Source organism: Peromyscus maniculatus, chromosome 20 (assembly GCF_049852395.1).
Source record: "Peromyscus maniculatus bairdii isolate BWxNUB_F1_BW_parent chromosome 20, HU_Pman_BW_mat_3.1, whole genome shotgun sequence".
Classification (NCBI taxonomy): domain Eukaryota; kingdom Metazoa; phylum Chordata; class Mammalia; order Rodentia; family Cricetidae; genus Peromyscus; species Peromyscus maniculatus.
The window spans coordinates 45,443,569-45,461,341 of NC_134871.1; the positions used below are offsets into that span (position 1 = coordinate 45,443,569).

Consider the following 17,773-nt stretch of genomic DNA (forward strand, 5'->3'; position numbering starts at 1 on the left):
TGCCCGGGCCAGCTCCATGCCAGCCGCTCTTCTACACACGCCCACCTCTGAAAAGAGGGACCTCCAACGGCCACTGCGGCGGGGAGAGGAAGAGGTGGGGGTGAGGGCAAGGACAGTGCCGGAGAGGGATACAAACAGGACTATGCCAACAGCTGGTCCTGCCAATCTTGGGGCCTGCAGGCCCCGCCCCCACCAGGATTTGCCTGGAGGAGTACAAGCCACGTGGGTCCATTGGCTAGAACACCCGGCACCCTCGGGGGCGGAAAGGGCGCCACCTGCTGATACAGGAACAGAACCCATACACACACCTTGAGCTGCCCACCAGAAGCCCACCAGACTTAAGCCCGGGCACCAGAAACACCCACAGTCCCTTCCCACCCCTCCCGGCCTGGAGCCGGAATGCAGCTGACCTGTGGCTGGGGCAGGCTCCGGGCCTGGCCTGGCCAGGGTCCCCACGGTGGTGGCGGACACCATAGGGGTTTCAGGCGCCCCCTCCTCAGGCTCCTTCCTGCGATAGACCTTCCGCTCCTCACGGACAGGGTCCTCAGCTGGCGGAGGACCCCGCTTTGGCGGGCAGCTCAGGGGACCTTGCATGGTCTGCACATGGGGGGAGCGACGTCGTGCCGGCATCACCATGGCGACGGGGCGGCGCACCCGCTGCAGAGAGGCAGGCACGATCTCTGGCGGCAGGTGTAGGTACTGGCGCAGGTGGTCAATGCCCTCGTTGGTCAGGTACCAGTAGAAGTGGCGCCAGGCAAAGGTCTCCCGCACCAGGCCCCGGGCTCGCAGGGAGGCCATGGCACGCATGACCTGTAGGTTGGTGACGCCGGGCACATGGGGATGCAGGCTGCGGGGCCGCCGGTCCTTCTTGGCCACCATAACCCCCTCACGAAAGAGCACCTCATAGATGGCCCGCAGTTGGTCCAACGGCATGAGCATGCCTGCCACCATGGCTGCTGGAAGCCTGCCGGTCAGCACAGTGGGAAGGCAGCAGGTGGGGCACAGCCAGGAGGCCGATGAGGCTCTCTTTGGCACAGGACGTGGCAGGGGGCCACTGGCAAGCAGGCAAGCAGGCTCCGGTTCTAAGCACAAGGGCGCAGGCTCAGGGGCAGTGTGGCTCCAGTGCCCGGCTCTGTGAATTCCTGCCGGCAAGGCTGCCTGTCTGAGCCTCCCGCCTGCCCGCCCTCCAGGACGCCTAGGCCGGCCCCCTCTGACTCAGCAGCAGGGCCGGCCCCTCCCACCCACAACTGGCAGGGCCCCCCTCCAAGAGTGAGGGGCACCAATAAGCTGCCCCTCCCCTCACGGGTCGCATATAGCTCCAATGTCAGGGATGACATCAGTTTCTAAAGCACGTCTTCAAGCTTCCCAGGACTGTGAAGGGCAGGGTGGGGTCTCACATGGACCAAGAATCATCCCCCAAAGATGACAGAATGGGCAGAAAAAGGGGAGCAGAGAGAGCAGGGGGGTCCCTCATGGCAAGGACACCCCCCCCAAGATTGTGATCTCTGGGGGATCATCGGTTCATAGCTCTCTGAAAGCAGGAGTTGCCTGAACTGGAAAACCGGAAGAGTCCAAGGGGAGAGGAACCTGGGGTGTGTGGGGGGCGGGGTGGGGTGGGGGGCAGAGACCTAAAGAAGAGCAGGGCAGCAGCCAGAACACACAGACAGCTGGCTGCGGGCACCACCCCTGCTGTCATCAGAAAAAGAAGGGACAGTGCTCCGATCTCCAAAGGACCACAGAATTTAACACTCCCATGCCAGGACGGAAACAAAGCCACTTTCCAGGCCAGGACCTCTGAAGAGAGAGCTCAGGGTGGAGCGCCCTGGGTGAGGCCTCCATCCACCCACACCTCCGGCACAGCTGTTAAAGGCCAGGGACTCCCAGCTGCCATAGGAAATCAAAGTCACCAAGTCCCTGACACCCCAGGCTCGGTGGCCTTGTCATCCTAAAAGCTCCCTACTCCCGGGCAGCCTGAGCGTCCACTTGTGGCCAGGGGGGCAGGTGCTGGGGAGAGGATGCAAGGACACCACCAGGGACGAAGTGAAAGGCAGAGGAACTCTCTCGCATGTCTTAGGGGCTGCCAACTGAGGGTCCAGCATGGATAGGGTCTGTGCCGGGCGCCGCCCAGTACCCCGGCTCTCCAGGTTGTGCCCCACCAAACCCCGGATCCATTAAGGCTCTGCCTCAGCGGACACACCCATTCCCACCAAGCCCTGCAAACTCAGGAACTGATTATAAATAGGGCGGGGGTGGGGGATCCTGCGGTGGGAGGTGCTGGCCAGCGGCAGGCAGGCAGCCAACAAAGCCGTGCGTGGGGCGGGCGGGCGGGCGGGTTTATGGGCTGTCACCATGGCGCCCCGGCAGACTCCAAACATACAGACGCAGGGCCGGTGGCGGCGGGTGGAAACTCTGAAGGTTCGGCCAACAGTTCCCCAAAGCCCTCCCCGAGGGCCAGCTCAGCCAGCACGCTGCCGCAGGGCTCTCCCGGTACCACGCCCCTAGCCAGGCCAAGGCAGGAAGGGGGCCAGGCCCTCGGAGCCCAGCCCTGGGAGGGCGGGGCAGCACTAAATCATGTCCGCAGGACCGAGAGTGTGTAGCCGACATACACCGCCATCCCTGCAGCACCTAGGGACTCTCTACACCAGCGTTTTAGTTTCCGGACCAGTGCCAACCCGGCTCTATGTCCAAACAAGTTCCTAGCCGCTTGGCTTGTCCCTCAGACACCTCTCCCCAGTACCCTATACTTACCCCCATCCCCACTCAACACTGCCCCCCCCCATCTTCCTGACATGATTCCCTAATCCCATCAAATCCCCAATCTCACACCCACCAAGCCAACATATAGCCCACCACCATCCCCAAATGCTCTCCAGCCAGATCTAAAGTCCGCAGGGCCCTTGGACCTGAAGTCTCTTCTGTCCGGGCCCACGTGGGTGGCCCTTACAGTACCTAACTCAGCCCAGCCACCATCCCCATCCCACCCCTAGGCAGGAGAGGGCAGTAGCTCCCAGCACCTGGGCGAGGGGTAAGGGAATGTCTCCTCCCTCCCGCCCGCCCGCCCAGCCAGAGCACCTGCAGGCGTGAGACCGCAGGGAGGAGCCTAGAACAACATGTCCTCCCACGTCTGCTCCCACGTGCACAGGCGTACACACAACCCTGGCCTGGGTCTGCTTGTCTTCAGGGTCCCTGCGCTGAGCAGGACTCCCTGTGCCCGACCCTATCTTGCAGAAACACTGTGAGAAGTTGCTGATTCAGCACTGAAAGAGACCAGCCACGCTCCCTGGCTGGCCCCTTTGGGTTTCCAGAGCAACCAGACAGCGCCCTTGGGCAGTCCCTAGCCCCCCAACCCCGGACAAAGAGCCACAGTGTGGCCTTTCCCAGGGCCAGCCCGTCTGGCGCCTAATGCCTTGGGCATGAAGGTCCCCACAGGCCTCCAACTGCCCGCTCAAACCCCAATCTGTGAGGCATCTGGCCAAGGCGGGGAAGCGCAGGCTGACTGCTGGCTCGCTCCCGATGGTACTGCCGCTGCAGTCAGCACTGCAGGGCTGCTGCAGGGCTGCAGGACCTCCTCTCACCCAGCCCTGGGAGGAAACCCGGAAGGGCACGAGCCTAGGGTCCTCCATCTCCAGCGCCGCACCTTTCGATGTGTTACCAGCTGACCCTGACCCGGGGGATGGCGCACCCCGGCAGAGGTCACTGAGTGTCTGGGAGCCAGGCTCCTCCAGACTGTACCTTTGAGGGAGCTGATCTCATGCTGGATGGCTCTCGAGGGGTCCATGTCCTCACTGAGAGGCTGAGGACGGTGTGCTGCAGCCACTGTGTCCGGGACCGCACGGCACCGCACTGCTCAAGGCCGGCACTGCAGCCTGAAGGAGGAGCTGGGAGGTGCGGGGCCGGGCTTGCTGGCCAGAGGCGGGGCTTCTGATAATCAATGTTCAGGACACTACTACTGCCCAAAGCGCATGCTCCAGGCCATGCACCGCACTGCCCCTGCCCCTCCCCTTCTACACAGCTAGCATGAGCTTCCCAACCAAGAAAGTCCAGCCCGACTACCCAGACAACAGCCAAGTATGTATGCACAGCCAGCTCCACAGTCCAGGGCCTCTGCTACCTGAGAATCCTATGACTGGCCTGTAGGTCGCACCTGCACAGGGCCTGTCCCGCACATTGGGGCCTCAGCCACCTATCTGCTTCCTGCGGGGGACACACGGTCTAGACCTCCAGCTTTGCCCCACAGATGGAACTGGAGGGCAACCAGCAGTGCGCCCCTTCCCTAGGTCCTGTCCCATGCAATCTCTTCAAGTGTGGTACTTGGTCACTCCACCATCCTAGGCTCAAGATGCTTCTATGTCGCAGCTTTGGACTGTTTTGTCATGCCCTGTCTGCCCAGCTCTATGGTATCCCACCCCACCCCCCACCAGCCCTGTGGCTCAGGATACAACTTTGGGGTCACTATCCCTCATAGCCAGCTCCACCAAGTCTTCGGACTCTGCCCTTCAGTGTGCCCACTTGCCGCCACGTCTGCTGCCACCCAGCACGACATGTAACGCCTAGCAGGGTCCAGTCCTCTGCTCCTGCACCGCTACCATCGCCAAGAAGCAGGCAACAGCTGATCTGGTCCAACCACCACAGAGGTCAGCAATGCACTGGTGCTAACGGCCTGCATCCTGGACCGGATGCCGTGCCAGCAGGGAATCAGTTCTACCTCCTTCCATGTCCCGCAGGAAGTACCGAGAGAACAGGTGGAGCCTAGGTCTTCTGTGCTGGGGAAACAATGAGGGTCAGAGGTGACCTCCACAGGATGTTTCCAGCCTCCCTCAGTCTCCTGTCCTACTCAAGTCTACCCTCTTCCTTGGTCCTCTCCCAAGACCCTCTGCTGGCCTCTCAGGTTCAGAGTACCCATCTTTCTGCGGATAGGACTACTACTATGGGTCAAGTCAGAGCCAGGGAGGCCATGAAAACGGCACAGGAGAAATGGTGGCCACAGACACAGGTGTTGGTCCCATTGGGCTCTGGAACCCCTCAGCCCCCATTCCTGCCATCTTTGGGACTCAGCCAGTCTACTAATTTCTAAACGTGGGGAAAACAGCAAGGAATTAAAACATGATTTTCACCATGCATGGTGGTGCATGCCTTTAATCCCAGCACTCAGGAGGCAGAGGCGGGTGGATCTCTGAGTTCGAGGCCAGCCTGGTGTACAAAGGGAGTTCCGGGTCAGCCAGGGCTACACAGAGAAACCCTGTCTGAAAGGAAAAAAAAAAATCTAAATATTCCCACCTAAATTTCTACTTTTTACTAAGTTGTACTTGGACAAGCAGAGATTCAGCCTACATGTAAACAGTTCTCGTGTGTGTGTGTGTGTGTGTGTGTGTGTGTCTGTCTGTCTGTCTGTCTGTCTGTCTGTCTGTCTGCGTGTGGAGTGTATGCCGACTACAGGCAAACTCAGGTGTTTTTCAGAAGCTGTCCACCTTGTTTTGAAGCCGGGTCTTCTGCTCTTAACTGCTGAGCCATCCCTCCAGCCCCGAGAACCCGCAGAGCTCCAGGCTGGGGATGGAGACGGGCCCGGGGGCAGGAGAGATGTCCTTGGGGCGGAAGCCTGGTGGCAGCACAAACGCAGGATGCCTGTTTCTCCATCTTTGTTTGATGAGGAGCATCATCTGGGCCCTTGCCACAGTGCTCAGCTTTTTCCCCGCCTCACTGCCCAGATTCCCGGCCAATCAACCGTGGATTACAGACAGGTTTTTACTGACAAAGCAACAGGGTTTGTAAAGCAACAGGACACTGACTGCAGCTGGGCTCTCCAGCATGGGGCACGGTAGGAAACCCACAACCTCCAGCTTGTTCTGGCTATCTTCAGAGGAGAGGCAGTCTGGCCACATGCCGCTCCCATGGTGACTAAGGGCCCCATCCATCATGTCATCTGGCCTAGGGACACACAAAGCCAAGTCCTCTTGAGGCTTTCTGAGAATACTGAGAAAGGAATGAACACCCTGAGGACCCAGGATCCAGCTCAAGCCAGATCCTCTCCTCCGCACATAGAGTAACCCTTCCTCGCAAATGCCCTGTGACCCTAGCAAGCTTTGCTACGTGCCCAATCCGAGGGGGAATCCCTGGTCCAATCCTGCCTCCACCCATCCTACACAACAGAGGCTCACCCCTTGAGACTGGGGCCTTCCTGTTGGGGCTCATGAGTTGTGGATTATGTTAGTGGGGAGTAGCCCAGTGGATCCTTGTGCAGGGTGATGGATGACAGCTGTCAATCATGTCAGTGGATACCTTCCACCCCAGGAGACCAGACTCAATAAAACGCCATCTCCAGGCCTCTGCAGAAAGGCCTTCCTGTGTGTTTCATGGCACCTGACCCCTCCTCCGTCCCCCCACTTAAGCTGTCACCAAGCTCACATGGGCCTAATGAAGAAGTGGACGTGTAGAGACCAGGGAAAAGAGATTTCCGAGGAACTCCACCACTACTGCTTATTTTACCACTGAACTGAGAAAAATAATCTGGGGCAGGGCTTGGCTCAGTGGGTAAGAGCATTTACTGCTCTTATAAAGACCTGGATTTGCTTCCCAGCACCCACAGGGCAGCTTGCAGCCATCTGTAACTCCAGTTCCAAGAGATCCGTTGCCTTTTCTGGCTTCCACAGGTACTGCATGCACATGGTGTGCATACATACACGTAAAATAAAATAAAATATTTTTAAACAAAAGAATGGGGCTGGAGAGATAGCTCATCAATTAAGAGCATTGGTTGCTCTTCCAGAGGAACCAAGTTGGATTCCCAGTACCACGAAGCTGCTAACCATCTGTAAACCCCATTTCCATAAGATCTGACACCTTTTCTGGCCTCTTCAGGCATCAGGCACACAAACAGTGCACAGACATATATGCAGGCAAAACACTCATACACACAAAATAAACCAATTTTGTTTTGTTTTGTTTTTGTTTTTGTTTTTTGAGACAGGGTTTCTCTGTGTAGCTCTGGCTGTCCTAGAACTCGCTCTGTAGACCAGGCTGGCCTCAAACTCAGAGATTCCCCTGCCTCTGTCTCCTGAGTGCTGGAATTAAAAGCATGTGCCACCACTGCCTGGCTAAAATAAAATAAATGTTTAAAAAATTAAAAAAAAAAACCCACAGACGGTCTCTAAAGCACAGTCAGCCCATTTGTTTCTTGGCTTGCTTTTCTTGAGCTTGATGTGCTGGAGACAGACACCAGGGCCTCATACACGCTGGCCAAGGGCTCTACCACTAACCACTAACCACCCCTCTAACAACTCATTTGAGTAAAAAATTATCTTTTTTTTTTTTTTTTTTTTTTAAGGCCAGATGGTGGTGGCACTTGCCTTTAATCCCAGCACTAGAGAGGCAGAGGCAGGTGGATCTCCAAGTTCAAGGCCAGCCTGGTCTACAGAGTGAGTTCCAGGACATCAAGGACTACACAGAGAAACCCAATCTTGAAAAAACAAACAAACAAACAACAACAAAAACTATCATTTTTTAAAGGGCCGGAGACGGGGGTCAGTGGGCAAATGCAGGAATGAGGACCTCAGTTCAGATCCTTAGGCCCCGGATGAGCCAGGCACTACGGCCTATCTATAACCCAGCACTGGGTGGGTGGAGAACGGGATATACCGTGGGCTCACTGGCCAGCCAGACTAGTCTAAAAAGCAAGCTCCTGATTAGTAAGTGACCCTGTTTCGAGAATAAAGTAGAGTGAAATCAACAGAGGAAGACACTGCAAATTGAACTCTGGCCAGTACACACACACACACACACACACACACACACACACACACTCACACTCACTCACATACAAGTACACACCACCACCACCACCACCACCACACATGGTCCAGTACGCTAGGCATGATAACCCAAATCTGTAATCCCAGCACCCAAAGGTTGAGGCAAGAGGATTGTGAGTTGAGCCCAGCCTGGCTGCCATCTTGAGACTTAAAAAGGGGGCAGTAGCGTGGGACCAGTAAACTAGGAAAGACGTATGTTATTAATATGAGGGTAATGTTCCTTTGAAATCACAAAGGCAGTCCCAGATGTTTCCCCGCTGGCAATGACTATGGGAGGTTATGGGAGGTTGTGGGAAAGAGGGTGTGGTGGGGCAAAGGGAGAGAGGCAAGTATGGCTGTTACCCCAGCATCAGGACCCAGCAAAGCCTTCTGTACCCTCCTTAGCACACAAACAAACTCAACCCATCCCTGCCCAAAACAAGTCAGAGTTCACTGGGCTGTGGGCTGCAAATACATTTTCAGAAGCCTCAAGAGTCTGGTGCAGTGACTCATGCCTATATAATCCTGATAATCAGGGGGTCAGAATTTAAGGTCATGCGCAGCTACATAAACAAGTTTGAGGCAGCCTCGGTTATGTGAGATTCTGCCACAAAAAAAAAAAAAAAAAAAAAAAAAAAAAGACCCAAGACATGCCAGTGTCTCACTGTGTATCTTTGGCTGGCCAGGAACTCACCGAGATCCACCTGCCTCTGCCTCTAGAGGGCTGGTATTTAAAAAAAGGCATGCACTACCACACCCAGCTAAGTGTGAGTCAACAGGCCTCATTCAGAATGCAGCTGTCCAACTTCCCAGATACTCTGCTCAGTAAGCTGCCTAGGAACAAACACTATCTGTGGTTCAGGTCGACCCACTTGCTGGTTCAGGGAGACTCTGTTAATATTTACCTCACCTGTTCATTTATGTAATGGTAAGGATATATATTTCTTTGAAACTGTTAACAGTGGATGTGGGAGAGGTAGCAATCCACTCTCTCGGGTACTCCTAGGGAGAATCAATTGCAATACCAGCAAACATCTTAGAAATTATTTTAAAATTTGCTTATTTTTTAAATATGGAACACTTCCTAAATTTGAGCATCATACTTATGTAGGGGGGTCATGTTAATATCCTCTGTATCATTCCAAATTCAGCACATGTGCTGCCGGAGCAAGTGGCCGAAACTTGTTTGGACAGAGGGTTGGGGATGCAGCTCAGTGGCGGAGCATCTAGCCAGCACACACAGACCCCAGCCAGATTCGATCCTCAGCAATAGGGGTTGGTGGGGAAGGAGGGTTTTTAAAAAAAAAACATGTTGATCAGGGTCATCCCCAGCTACATGGAGAGTTTGAGGCCAGCCCGGGCTAGAGTCACTGTCTCAGGGGAAAAAAAAAAAAAAGGAAGGGGGAGGGGGTCACATAAATATTAAAAGTAGAGAATTAAAGTCTTCCTCCCATCCAGTCCCTTCATGATCCCAAACACAGTGTAAATACAATCACTTCCTGATCATTCCTACAGTTTCCTTATGGAAAATAATCAAGTAAATCCTAACATGATCTTCATTTTCCACCTTCCAACATAAAAGGGTGACATCTGATGTACATGCTTCAATCTGGCTCTTCCATCAAGCCCACACCTTGGTGGTCCCTCACATCCATAGGTGAAAGACATCCCCCTGCTCCCTCAGTGGGCACACAGGAGGGTGGCTCGTCTTTCCTGCTTGTATACATATTGCTTCTGACACTTCCGCTCAGCCATTTGCTGGCTCCTCATCAATAACTCTCACAAGTCCAGACTTTTGGACTTTTGCCAACACGATCATTGCAGTTCTGTGTGAATAAAGCCTACATTTTGAAAATTAGAAATTTAAACTATTTGTCTGTCTGTCTGTCTGTCTGTCTGTTGTGTGCGTGTGGTAGCGCAGTGGAAGTCAGAGGACAACTTGTAGAAGTCATTTCTCTCCTTCCACCATGTGGGTCCTGGGGACAAATTCGGGTCATCAGACTTGGGAATTAGTACCTTTACCATGTGAACCATCCAACCTATAGCAGTTTATAATTTAGAAGAAAACTAATCATAACCTCAATGTTCTGGGAGAAGGAAACGGTTTAACCAGATGTGTTCACCGCTATGGTTTGGATGTGGTTTGTCCCCACCAAAACTCACGCTGAGGCTTAACTCCTCAAGGTAAAGGGATTGGAGCAGAAACCCTAAGAGAAAGAATTAGCTGCTTGAGAAGGATTAATGTTGTCTCACAGGGGTGCTGTCTCTCAAGGGACAAGATTAGTGCTTGCCAGAGCAGATTGTTCTCAATGAGCCTGGACCCTCCCAGGATCCCTCTCCCACAGTCATTGGCTCTCCCACAGGACACCACTTACTCTAGTACTAAAGTCCCTTCCCTCCTCACAAGGGGCCACCCGGAGGGCGTCATCTGATGGTAGACTTTCAATCTCCAACGCCTAAATAAGCTTCTTTATTAAAGTATCCAGTCTCGCCAGGTGTCGGGAGGCAAAAGCAGGTAGATCCCCAAGTTCAAGGCCAGCCTGGTCTACAGAGCGAGTTCCAGGACAGTCAGAGCTACACAGAGAACCCTGTCTTGAAAAAGCCAAAAATAAGTTAATAATAAGCCACTCTCAATTACTTCTAAGATCATGTGTAAAATACTCATTCACATGCATTTTGTTAGCAATGTAGAATGAACGTAGGATGTTACCATATTTTATTATTAATAATTAATAAACATAGGAGTATGACAATGTAATTAATGTCACAGAAAGCTATTCATATTCTATCATTAAAAAGTTACAAAGTTCAGCCAGGTGTACATCAGCTATGTGTAGTAGTCCACGCCTTTAATCCCAGCACTCGGAAGGCAGAGGCAGGCAGATCTCTGTGAGTTCGAGGCCAGCCTGGTCTACACAGTGAGTTCCAAGACAGTCAGGGCTGTTATGCAGAGAAACCCTGTCTCAAAAAGTTACAAAGGTCAGTGCTGGAGAGATGTCTCAGCAGTTGAGAATACTTATTGCTCTTGCATTGGACCCAAGTTCAGTTCCCAGAACCCTCGTGGTTACTCACAACCATCTGTAACTCCAATTCCAGGGGGTACCCATACATATAAACACTCATACACATAAAATAATCTGGGGGGATCTATTTTTTAAAAAAGAAAAGCCAGGAGGCAGAGGCAGGCAGACCTCTGAGTTTGAGGCTACATTGGTCTTCAGAGTTCCAGGACAACCAGGGATACATGGAGAAATCCTGTCTCAAAACATAATAAATGAGCCGAGCAGTGGTGGCACACACCTTTAATCCCAGCACTCGGGAGGCAGAGGCAGGCGGATCTCTGTGAGTCGAGGCCAGCCTGGTCTCCAAAGAGAGTTCCAGAAAAGGCGCAAAGCTACACAGAGAAACCCTGTCTTGAAAAACTGAAGAAAAAAAAACATAATGAATGAATGAATGAACTGCTATGGTTCATTGGGTACCTTCTTTAGATAAAGCCTTAGTTGGCTGGGTTACAGAGAAGGCCAGACTTGGTGGTGCACATCTTTAATCCCAGCATTTAGGCAGCAGAGGCAGGCAGATCTCTGAGTTTGAGGCCAGCCTGGTCCACATAGCCAGTTCCAGGTCAGCAAGGGCTACATAGAGAGACCCTGTCTCAACAAAACAACAAAATGTGGAAATGGCTTTAAAATTAGGTAACAGACAGAAACTGGAGAATTTTGAGGCATATGAGCGAAAAATCCTAGGACTGCCTTACCTAGTCACTGTTAGGAACATGGAGGATGAAAGAGGGTGTCGTGTCACATGGTAGGGCCCCACCCCAGCTACTTCGAAGGCCAAGACAGGGTGATTGCTTGAGCCAAAGAGTTTCAAGCTATCCTGGGCAGTACAGTGAGACCAACATTTAAGAGAAGGAGGAAAAGGAGGAATAGCAAGAAGCATAGGGATGTTGCTGGTGGAATCATGTGAGTGAGTTGGAAGGGTGCTTGCCTAGCATGCACGAAACCTAGGGTTTGATCCCCAACATCCCATAAACTAGGCACAGTGGCAGTGGTGACACATGGCTGCAATCCAGCACCGGGGAATTGGAGGCAGGAGTATCAAAAGTACAAAGTCATCTCTGGCTACATGGTGAGCTGAAGTTAAATCTGGGATACATGAGACCCCTCTTCAAAAAAAAAAAGAAAAGAAAAGAAAAAAGAAAAGTGTGGAGGGTTGAATGAGAATGGCCCCTATAGGCTCACATGCTTGGATATTTGCTCTCCAGTTAGTGGGACTGTTTGGGAAGGATTATGGGGTGTGGCCTTATTGGAGGAGATATGTCACTGGGGGTGGGCTTTGAGGTTTCTGAAGGCCACAACAAGCCCAATCTCTTTCTCTCTTCCTTCAGATCACAATGTAAGCTCTTAGCTACTGATCCAGTGACATACCTGCCTGTCGCCATGCTCCCTGACATGATGGTCATGGACTCTAACCCTCTGAAACTGTAAGCAAGTCCTAAGTTGCCTTGGTTGTGGTGTCTATTCACAGCAATAGAACAGTAACTAAGGGAGGGAGGAAGGGAGGGAGGGAGGGAGGAAGGGAGGGAGGGAGGGGGAGGTCTTTAATCCCAGCACTCCAAAGGCAGAGGCAGATCAATTTCTAATTTCTATGAGTTCAAGGCCATGGTGATCTATACAGTGAGTTCCAGGCCTGCCAGGAATACATAGTAAGATCCTGTCAAGAAGGAGAAAGAGGCAGATAGATCTTTGAGTTCAAGGCTAGCCTGTTCTAGGGCCAGTTCCAGGGCTACACAGAGAAACCCTGTCCTGAGAGAGACAGAGAGACAGAGAGATACGGAGAGACAGAGACAGAGAAAGAGGCAGAGAGAGACAGAGAAAGACAGACAGGAAGAAATAAACGAGGAAAACATATTCTCAGATACTAGAAGCGAGGTTATCCTTGTCTTGAAGTGGCCAAAGTCTATTGGATTGTGTTCCACTGTTGGGTGCAGAATTTGTAAGCAACAAACATGAATTTTTAGCTGAAACAGTTTCTGAGCAGTTACAGCTCAGCTTCTTCTTGTGGCTCATCTTAAAAGTCAGGAAGAAAAAGAAATTGAGGAAAGATCAGTTAAGCAAAAAGGAACCAGCATTGGTGATTTGGGAAATTCACAGGCTACTCAGTTTGCAAAAAGATGCCGACATTGGAAATGTCACTGTCTGGACAGGATGCTCTGGAAAGAAAGCCACATGTGTGACTAGATAGCCTTTTGCCTACGTGTGACTCATGAGTCCATTCAACTACCACTGCAGAGTCAGGAGGAAAGAGATTATCTAGAAAAGCCCTGTGGCAGGCACTCTTGGTTAGCGGCCTGGCTCTCTGTGACACAGAAGGAAGACACAGATTTATGAAAATGCTGTGCCATAGCAACCCTGCCAGCCTGGACTAAAGGGCCAAAGACGGAAGGAAACAGAAGTGCTAGACTTCCAAGATGCTACAAGCGGGAACAGGGTGGTAAACCCAGTCAGAGCAAGCATGCCTCCCCTCAGAGAAAGGCAACAGCCGGGCAGTGGTGGTGCACGCCTTTAATTCCAGCTCTCGGGAGGCAGAGGCAGGTGGATCTCCGAGTTTGAGGCCAACCTGGGCTACGGAGTGAGTTCCAGGCAGCCAGAGCTACACAGAGAACCCCTGTCTTGGGGGGAAGAAAAGAAAAAGAAGGAAGGGAGGGAGGGGGAGGGAGGGAGGGAGGGAGGGAGGGAGGGAGGGAGGAAAGAAGGAAGGAAGGAAGGAAGGAAGGAAGGAAGGAAGGAAGGAAGGAAGGAAGGAAGGAAGGAAGGAAGGACAATAGCTAACTCCAACTTAGAGGACGCTTCCACAGCTAAACCAGGGCCCAAGCCCCACAGAGAGGTCAGGAATGAAGAACCGCAAAGGCCTGTATCCCAAGCCACACGGGGAACACTGTCACCTTCCACCAGCTTTCACTTCCCCACACAGCTTCCCACACACCCCTTAGTGCCTGGAATCTGACTGTACCCCTAGAGAATCTGGCGGAGGTCCCTGTGGTTCCTCATCCATTGCTCCCAGGCACTCTTTCTGATTCTGCTTCCTCTTAGGACTTGGTGCTCAAACTGGATGGGGTGACGCCGGCTTTTAATTCAAGCACTAGGCAGGCAAGCCTAGTCTACATAAAAGATTTCCAGGTTACACAGAGACCCTGTATCAAAAAGAACGAAACACACACACACACACACACACACACACACACACACACACACACACACACACACACACACCCCTCATGCCCAGATAGCCCTCTCCTCCTTGCCTAGTGTTCTGCATATACCCAGTCCCTTGACTTGGAGGGTCTTAGGAAACAGGTCAGTCCCCAGTCAAGCCCAATACAGTATTTCTCAGCATCTTGGCTCGCTATACACATCCTTATCACAGGGTCAGCTGTACACACCCAATGCCAACCTACCATTCTACTTTCCCTAACGCGGACGGACGTGCTACCTCCACCCAGCTGCTCTCTATCTCCACTGCCACCTCAGCAGCTTCTCAGGAGAACTAAGGAGTCACTCCGGAAGGTGGGGTGCTGTGGGGTCCAGCTCAGAGTCCACCTGCCACGCCCAGCAACCAGGGTGGGGCTTGGCTCAGGGATGCAGAGATGCAGCAAGCCGTGGACCCTGCTCTCAGGAAGCTTTTTGATGGGAGAAAAGAGGTTTAAAATAATCCTTGTTGCCTGTGAACACACACCCAGACCCTGAAGCCTCTTACATATTTCAGCGTCCCCCAAAATTCCAAACAAGTTAAAGGTAGAAAGTAAACAGATGTATGTGGTTTTATTTTTGCTTCTATTTTATTCCTCTGTGTGTGTGTGTGTGTGTGTGTGTGTGTGTGTGTGTGTGTGTGTGTGTCACTGTGTTTATGCACACGTGTGTGCAGGTGCCAGAAGAGGATGCTGGGGTCTGCTGGAGCTGGAGCTACAGGCCATGATCGTGAGCCTCAAGATGTGGGTGCTGCAAACCAAACTTGGCTCCTCTAGAATAGCAGCAAGGGCTCTCAACCAGTAAGCCATGTCTCCAGCCCACGGTTTTGTGTTTGAATAAAAGAAAGCCATTCAAAGCACAGCATAAAATCCAAAGGTCACAGAATGAAGACTGGCAAATTTGCAAGGCGATTCTGGGCAGGAACTGTGGGACACACAGATTCAGCTGGGGCGGATCATTTGAGCACAGGAGTTTGAGACCAGAATGGGAAACATAGTAAGACCCCATCTCAAGTAATAATAATAATAACAACTATTTTTTGAGACAAAGTTTTTGTTTGTTTGTTTTTGTTTTTTGTTTTGTTTTGTTTTTGTTTTTCAAGACAGGGTTCCTCTGTGTAGCTTTGCGCCTTTCCTGGAACTCGCTTTGTAGACCAGGCTGGCCTCAAACTCACAGAGATCCGCCTGCCTCTGCCTCCTGAGTGCTGCGATTAAAGGCATGCACCACCAAAGACAAGGTTTCTTGTGTAGCCCCGGATGTCCTGGAACTGGCTGGCCTTGAACTAAGAGATCCACCTGCCTCTGCCTCCCAAGTGCTGGGATTAAAGGCATGTACCACCACTCCAGACTCCAATAATAATTATTTTTATTATTAAATTAATCAGTTAAAACTAATTTGCCCAAAGTTGCTATCAACAGACTCAAAGACAGACTGACAGCTGGGAAGCAGAGGCAGGTGGATCTCTGAGTTTGAGACCAGCCTGGTCTACAGAGTGAGTTCCAGGACAGCCAGGACTACACAGAAAAGAAACCCTGTTTTCAAAAAACCAAAAAATAAAAAAGACAGAATGATGATGTTAGATTCAGCAACTGGAATACAAAGGATCCAAAACGTTGTTTTATGGTCTGGGTGGTGATCACAAGGCAACCTTGAAATTGAAGCTGTCTGTATGTGTAGAATTTGTGCATTTTTCTATAGAAAGGCTATACTAAAATAAACCTTCACTTGCTTTCAAAATAACCAGAAAATATGAAAATTACATAACGTATAAAGATATAAATATTTAAAGAACGCTCACAGATGAAAAAGAAGGTTTCTTTTTTTAAAAAATGGAGTGCCGGGCGGTGGTGGCGCACGCCTTTAATCCCAGCACTCGGGAGGCAGAGGCAGGCAGATCTCTGGGAGTTCGAGGCCAGCCTGGTCTACAGAGCAAGATCCAAGACAGGCACCAAAACTACACAGAGAAACCCTGTCTCAAAAAGCCAAAAAAAAAAAAAAAAAAAAATAGCACTAGCTCAGTCAGTAAAATAGTTGCCACACAGGCATGAGGAGCTGAGTTAGAATCCTAGCAACCATGCTAAAAGTCAGGGGTGGGGCTGGAGAGATGGCTCAGCCACCAACAACACCTGCTATTCTTCCAGAGGTCCTGGGTTCAATTCCCAACACCGTCATGAGGCTTACAATTGTTTGTAACTCTAGTTCCTGGGGATTTCTTTTCTTGCCTCTGCAGGCACACACATATGCAGGCACACACTCTTACATATGGGGGCGGGGGGGGGGAAGAAAGCCAGGTGTGGAAGCACATGTTTATAATCCAGAGCTAGGGAAGCAGAGATAGGCGGATCCATGGGGCTCCCGGGCCCGCCAGCCTCTCCTACTTGTTCCAGGCCGGTGAGAGACCCTGTCTCCAAACAGCAACAATAAAGGGCAGCAACCAGAAATAACAACAGAGGGGTTGTTCTCCGACATCCGCATACATATGCACATAGGTGCACTCACACACACTTTAACACACACACACACACACACACACACACACACACACACACACACATACCAAAAATTCATGTCAAAATTAACAACACTTTTCAACAGGCAACTCAAAAAAAAGAGAGAGAGAGAAAAGAAAGAACGAGCTAAGGAGAGTGAGCCGGCTCAGCAGGTAAAGACACCAATCCTGACAACCTAACTTCAACCCCCAGGGCCCACGTGGTGGAAGCAGAGAAACAACACCCGAAAGCAGTCCCCTGACCTCCACATACACACTGTAAAACATCTATGATATCTAACTCTCTCTCCCCTTCCCCCCTCACAACACATATACGCACAAAATATGTTTTAAAAAAATTAGAAATGTGAATGGTTACTAACTCCGTGAAACGATGCTGGCCTTCATTAATAATCAAATAATACAGAGTAAATCAAATTAGAGATTTCTTTTTTTGCAGGGAGTGATAATTCAAGACAGGGTTTCTCTATGTAGTCCTGGCTGTCCCGGGACTCACTTTGTAGACCAGGCTGGCCTCGAACTCATAGATCCACCTGCCTCTGCCTCCTGAGTATTGGGATTAAAGGCGTGCGCCGCCACTGTCCAGCTCAAATTGGAATTTTCTCAGCAAGAAACTGTAGAGTTCTGTGTCACATCTGAAGGATTCATCTACACTGGAGAACACTCCAGAAATACAATATTTTTAATTTTTATTAGTGTGTGTGTATGCTTACACACATGTGAGTGTGCATATGTGTGCCAGGAGTGCTTGTTGAAGCCAGAGAACAACCTTCAGAATTTGTTCTCCCTTTCCTCCGGGGGGCTCTGGGGAAGGAACACGGCTGTTAGACCCACACGGCGAGTGCTTTTTGTACAGAGCCAGCTCACTGGCCCTAGAAATACCATCTTCTTATTTGTTTCTTTTAGTTTTTAAGATTTTACTGCCAGGCGTGGTGGTGCACACCTTTAATCCCAGCACTCAGGAGGCAGAGGGATCTCTGTGAGTTCGAGGCCAGCCTGGTCTACAGAGCGAGTTCCAGGACAGCCAGGGTCATTACACAGAGAAAGCCTGTCTTGAAAAACAAAACAAAACAAAACAAAAAAGACGTTATGTTTATGACTTTTTTATTTATATGTATGGCTATATGTCTGTGTGTGTGTGTGTGTGTGTGTGTGTGTGTGTGTGTGTGTGTGTGTGTGTGTGTGCCACATGAGTGCATGTTCCTGGGGAAGCCAGATGATGTTGGACCCCT

At 51.3% G+C, this 17,773-nt stretch overlaps 1 protein-coding gene and 1 non-coding gene across 7 annotated transcripts in view; both read right to left on the reverse strand.

Moving 5' to 3' along the window:
- Nucleotides 1-17,773, reverse strand: part of Plec (plectin) — a 61,815-nt gene that overhangs the window by 35,037 nt on the left and 9,005 nt on the right. Inside the window, exon 1 of one of the 6 annotated variants that reach the window (XM_016007695.2) lies at nucleotides 3,733-3,840. The exons of 4 other annotated variants lie outside the window; for them this stretch is intronic. In XM_016007695.2, the coding sequence (XP_015863181.1) occupies nucleotides 3,733-3,778 (46 nt within the window). In that variant the 5' untranslated portion in view covers nucleotides 3,779-3,840. Of the gene's footprint in view, nucleotides 1-410; nucleotides 1,156-3,732; nucleotides 3,841-17,773 lie in introns of those variants that run through there. One more of the 6 variants, XM_006989313.3, reaches the window with a different exon arrangement.
- LOC121824581 (U6 spliceosomal RNA) lies at nucleotides 8,851-8,955 on the reverse strand. The gene has a single exon (XR_006066509.1). It is a non-coding gene; the product is annotated as a U6 spliceosomal RNA (small nuclear RNA).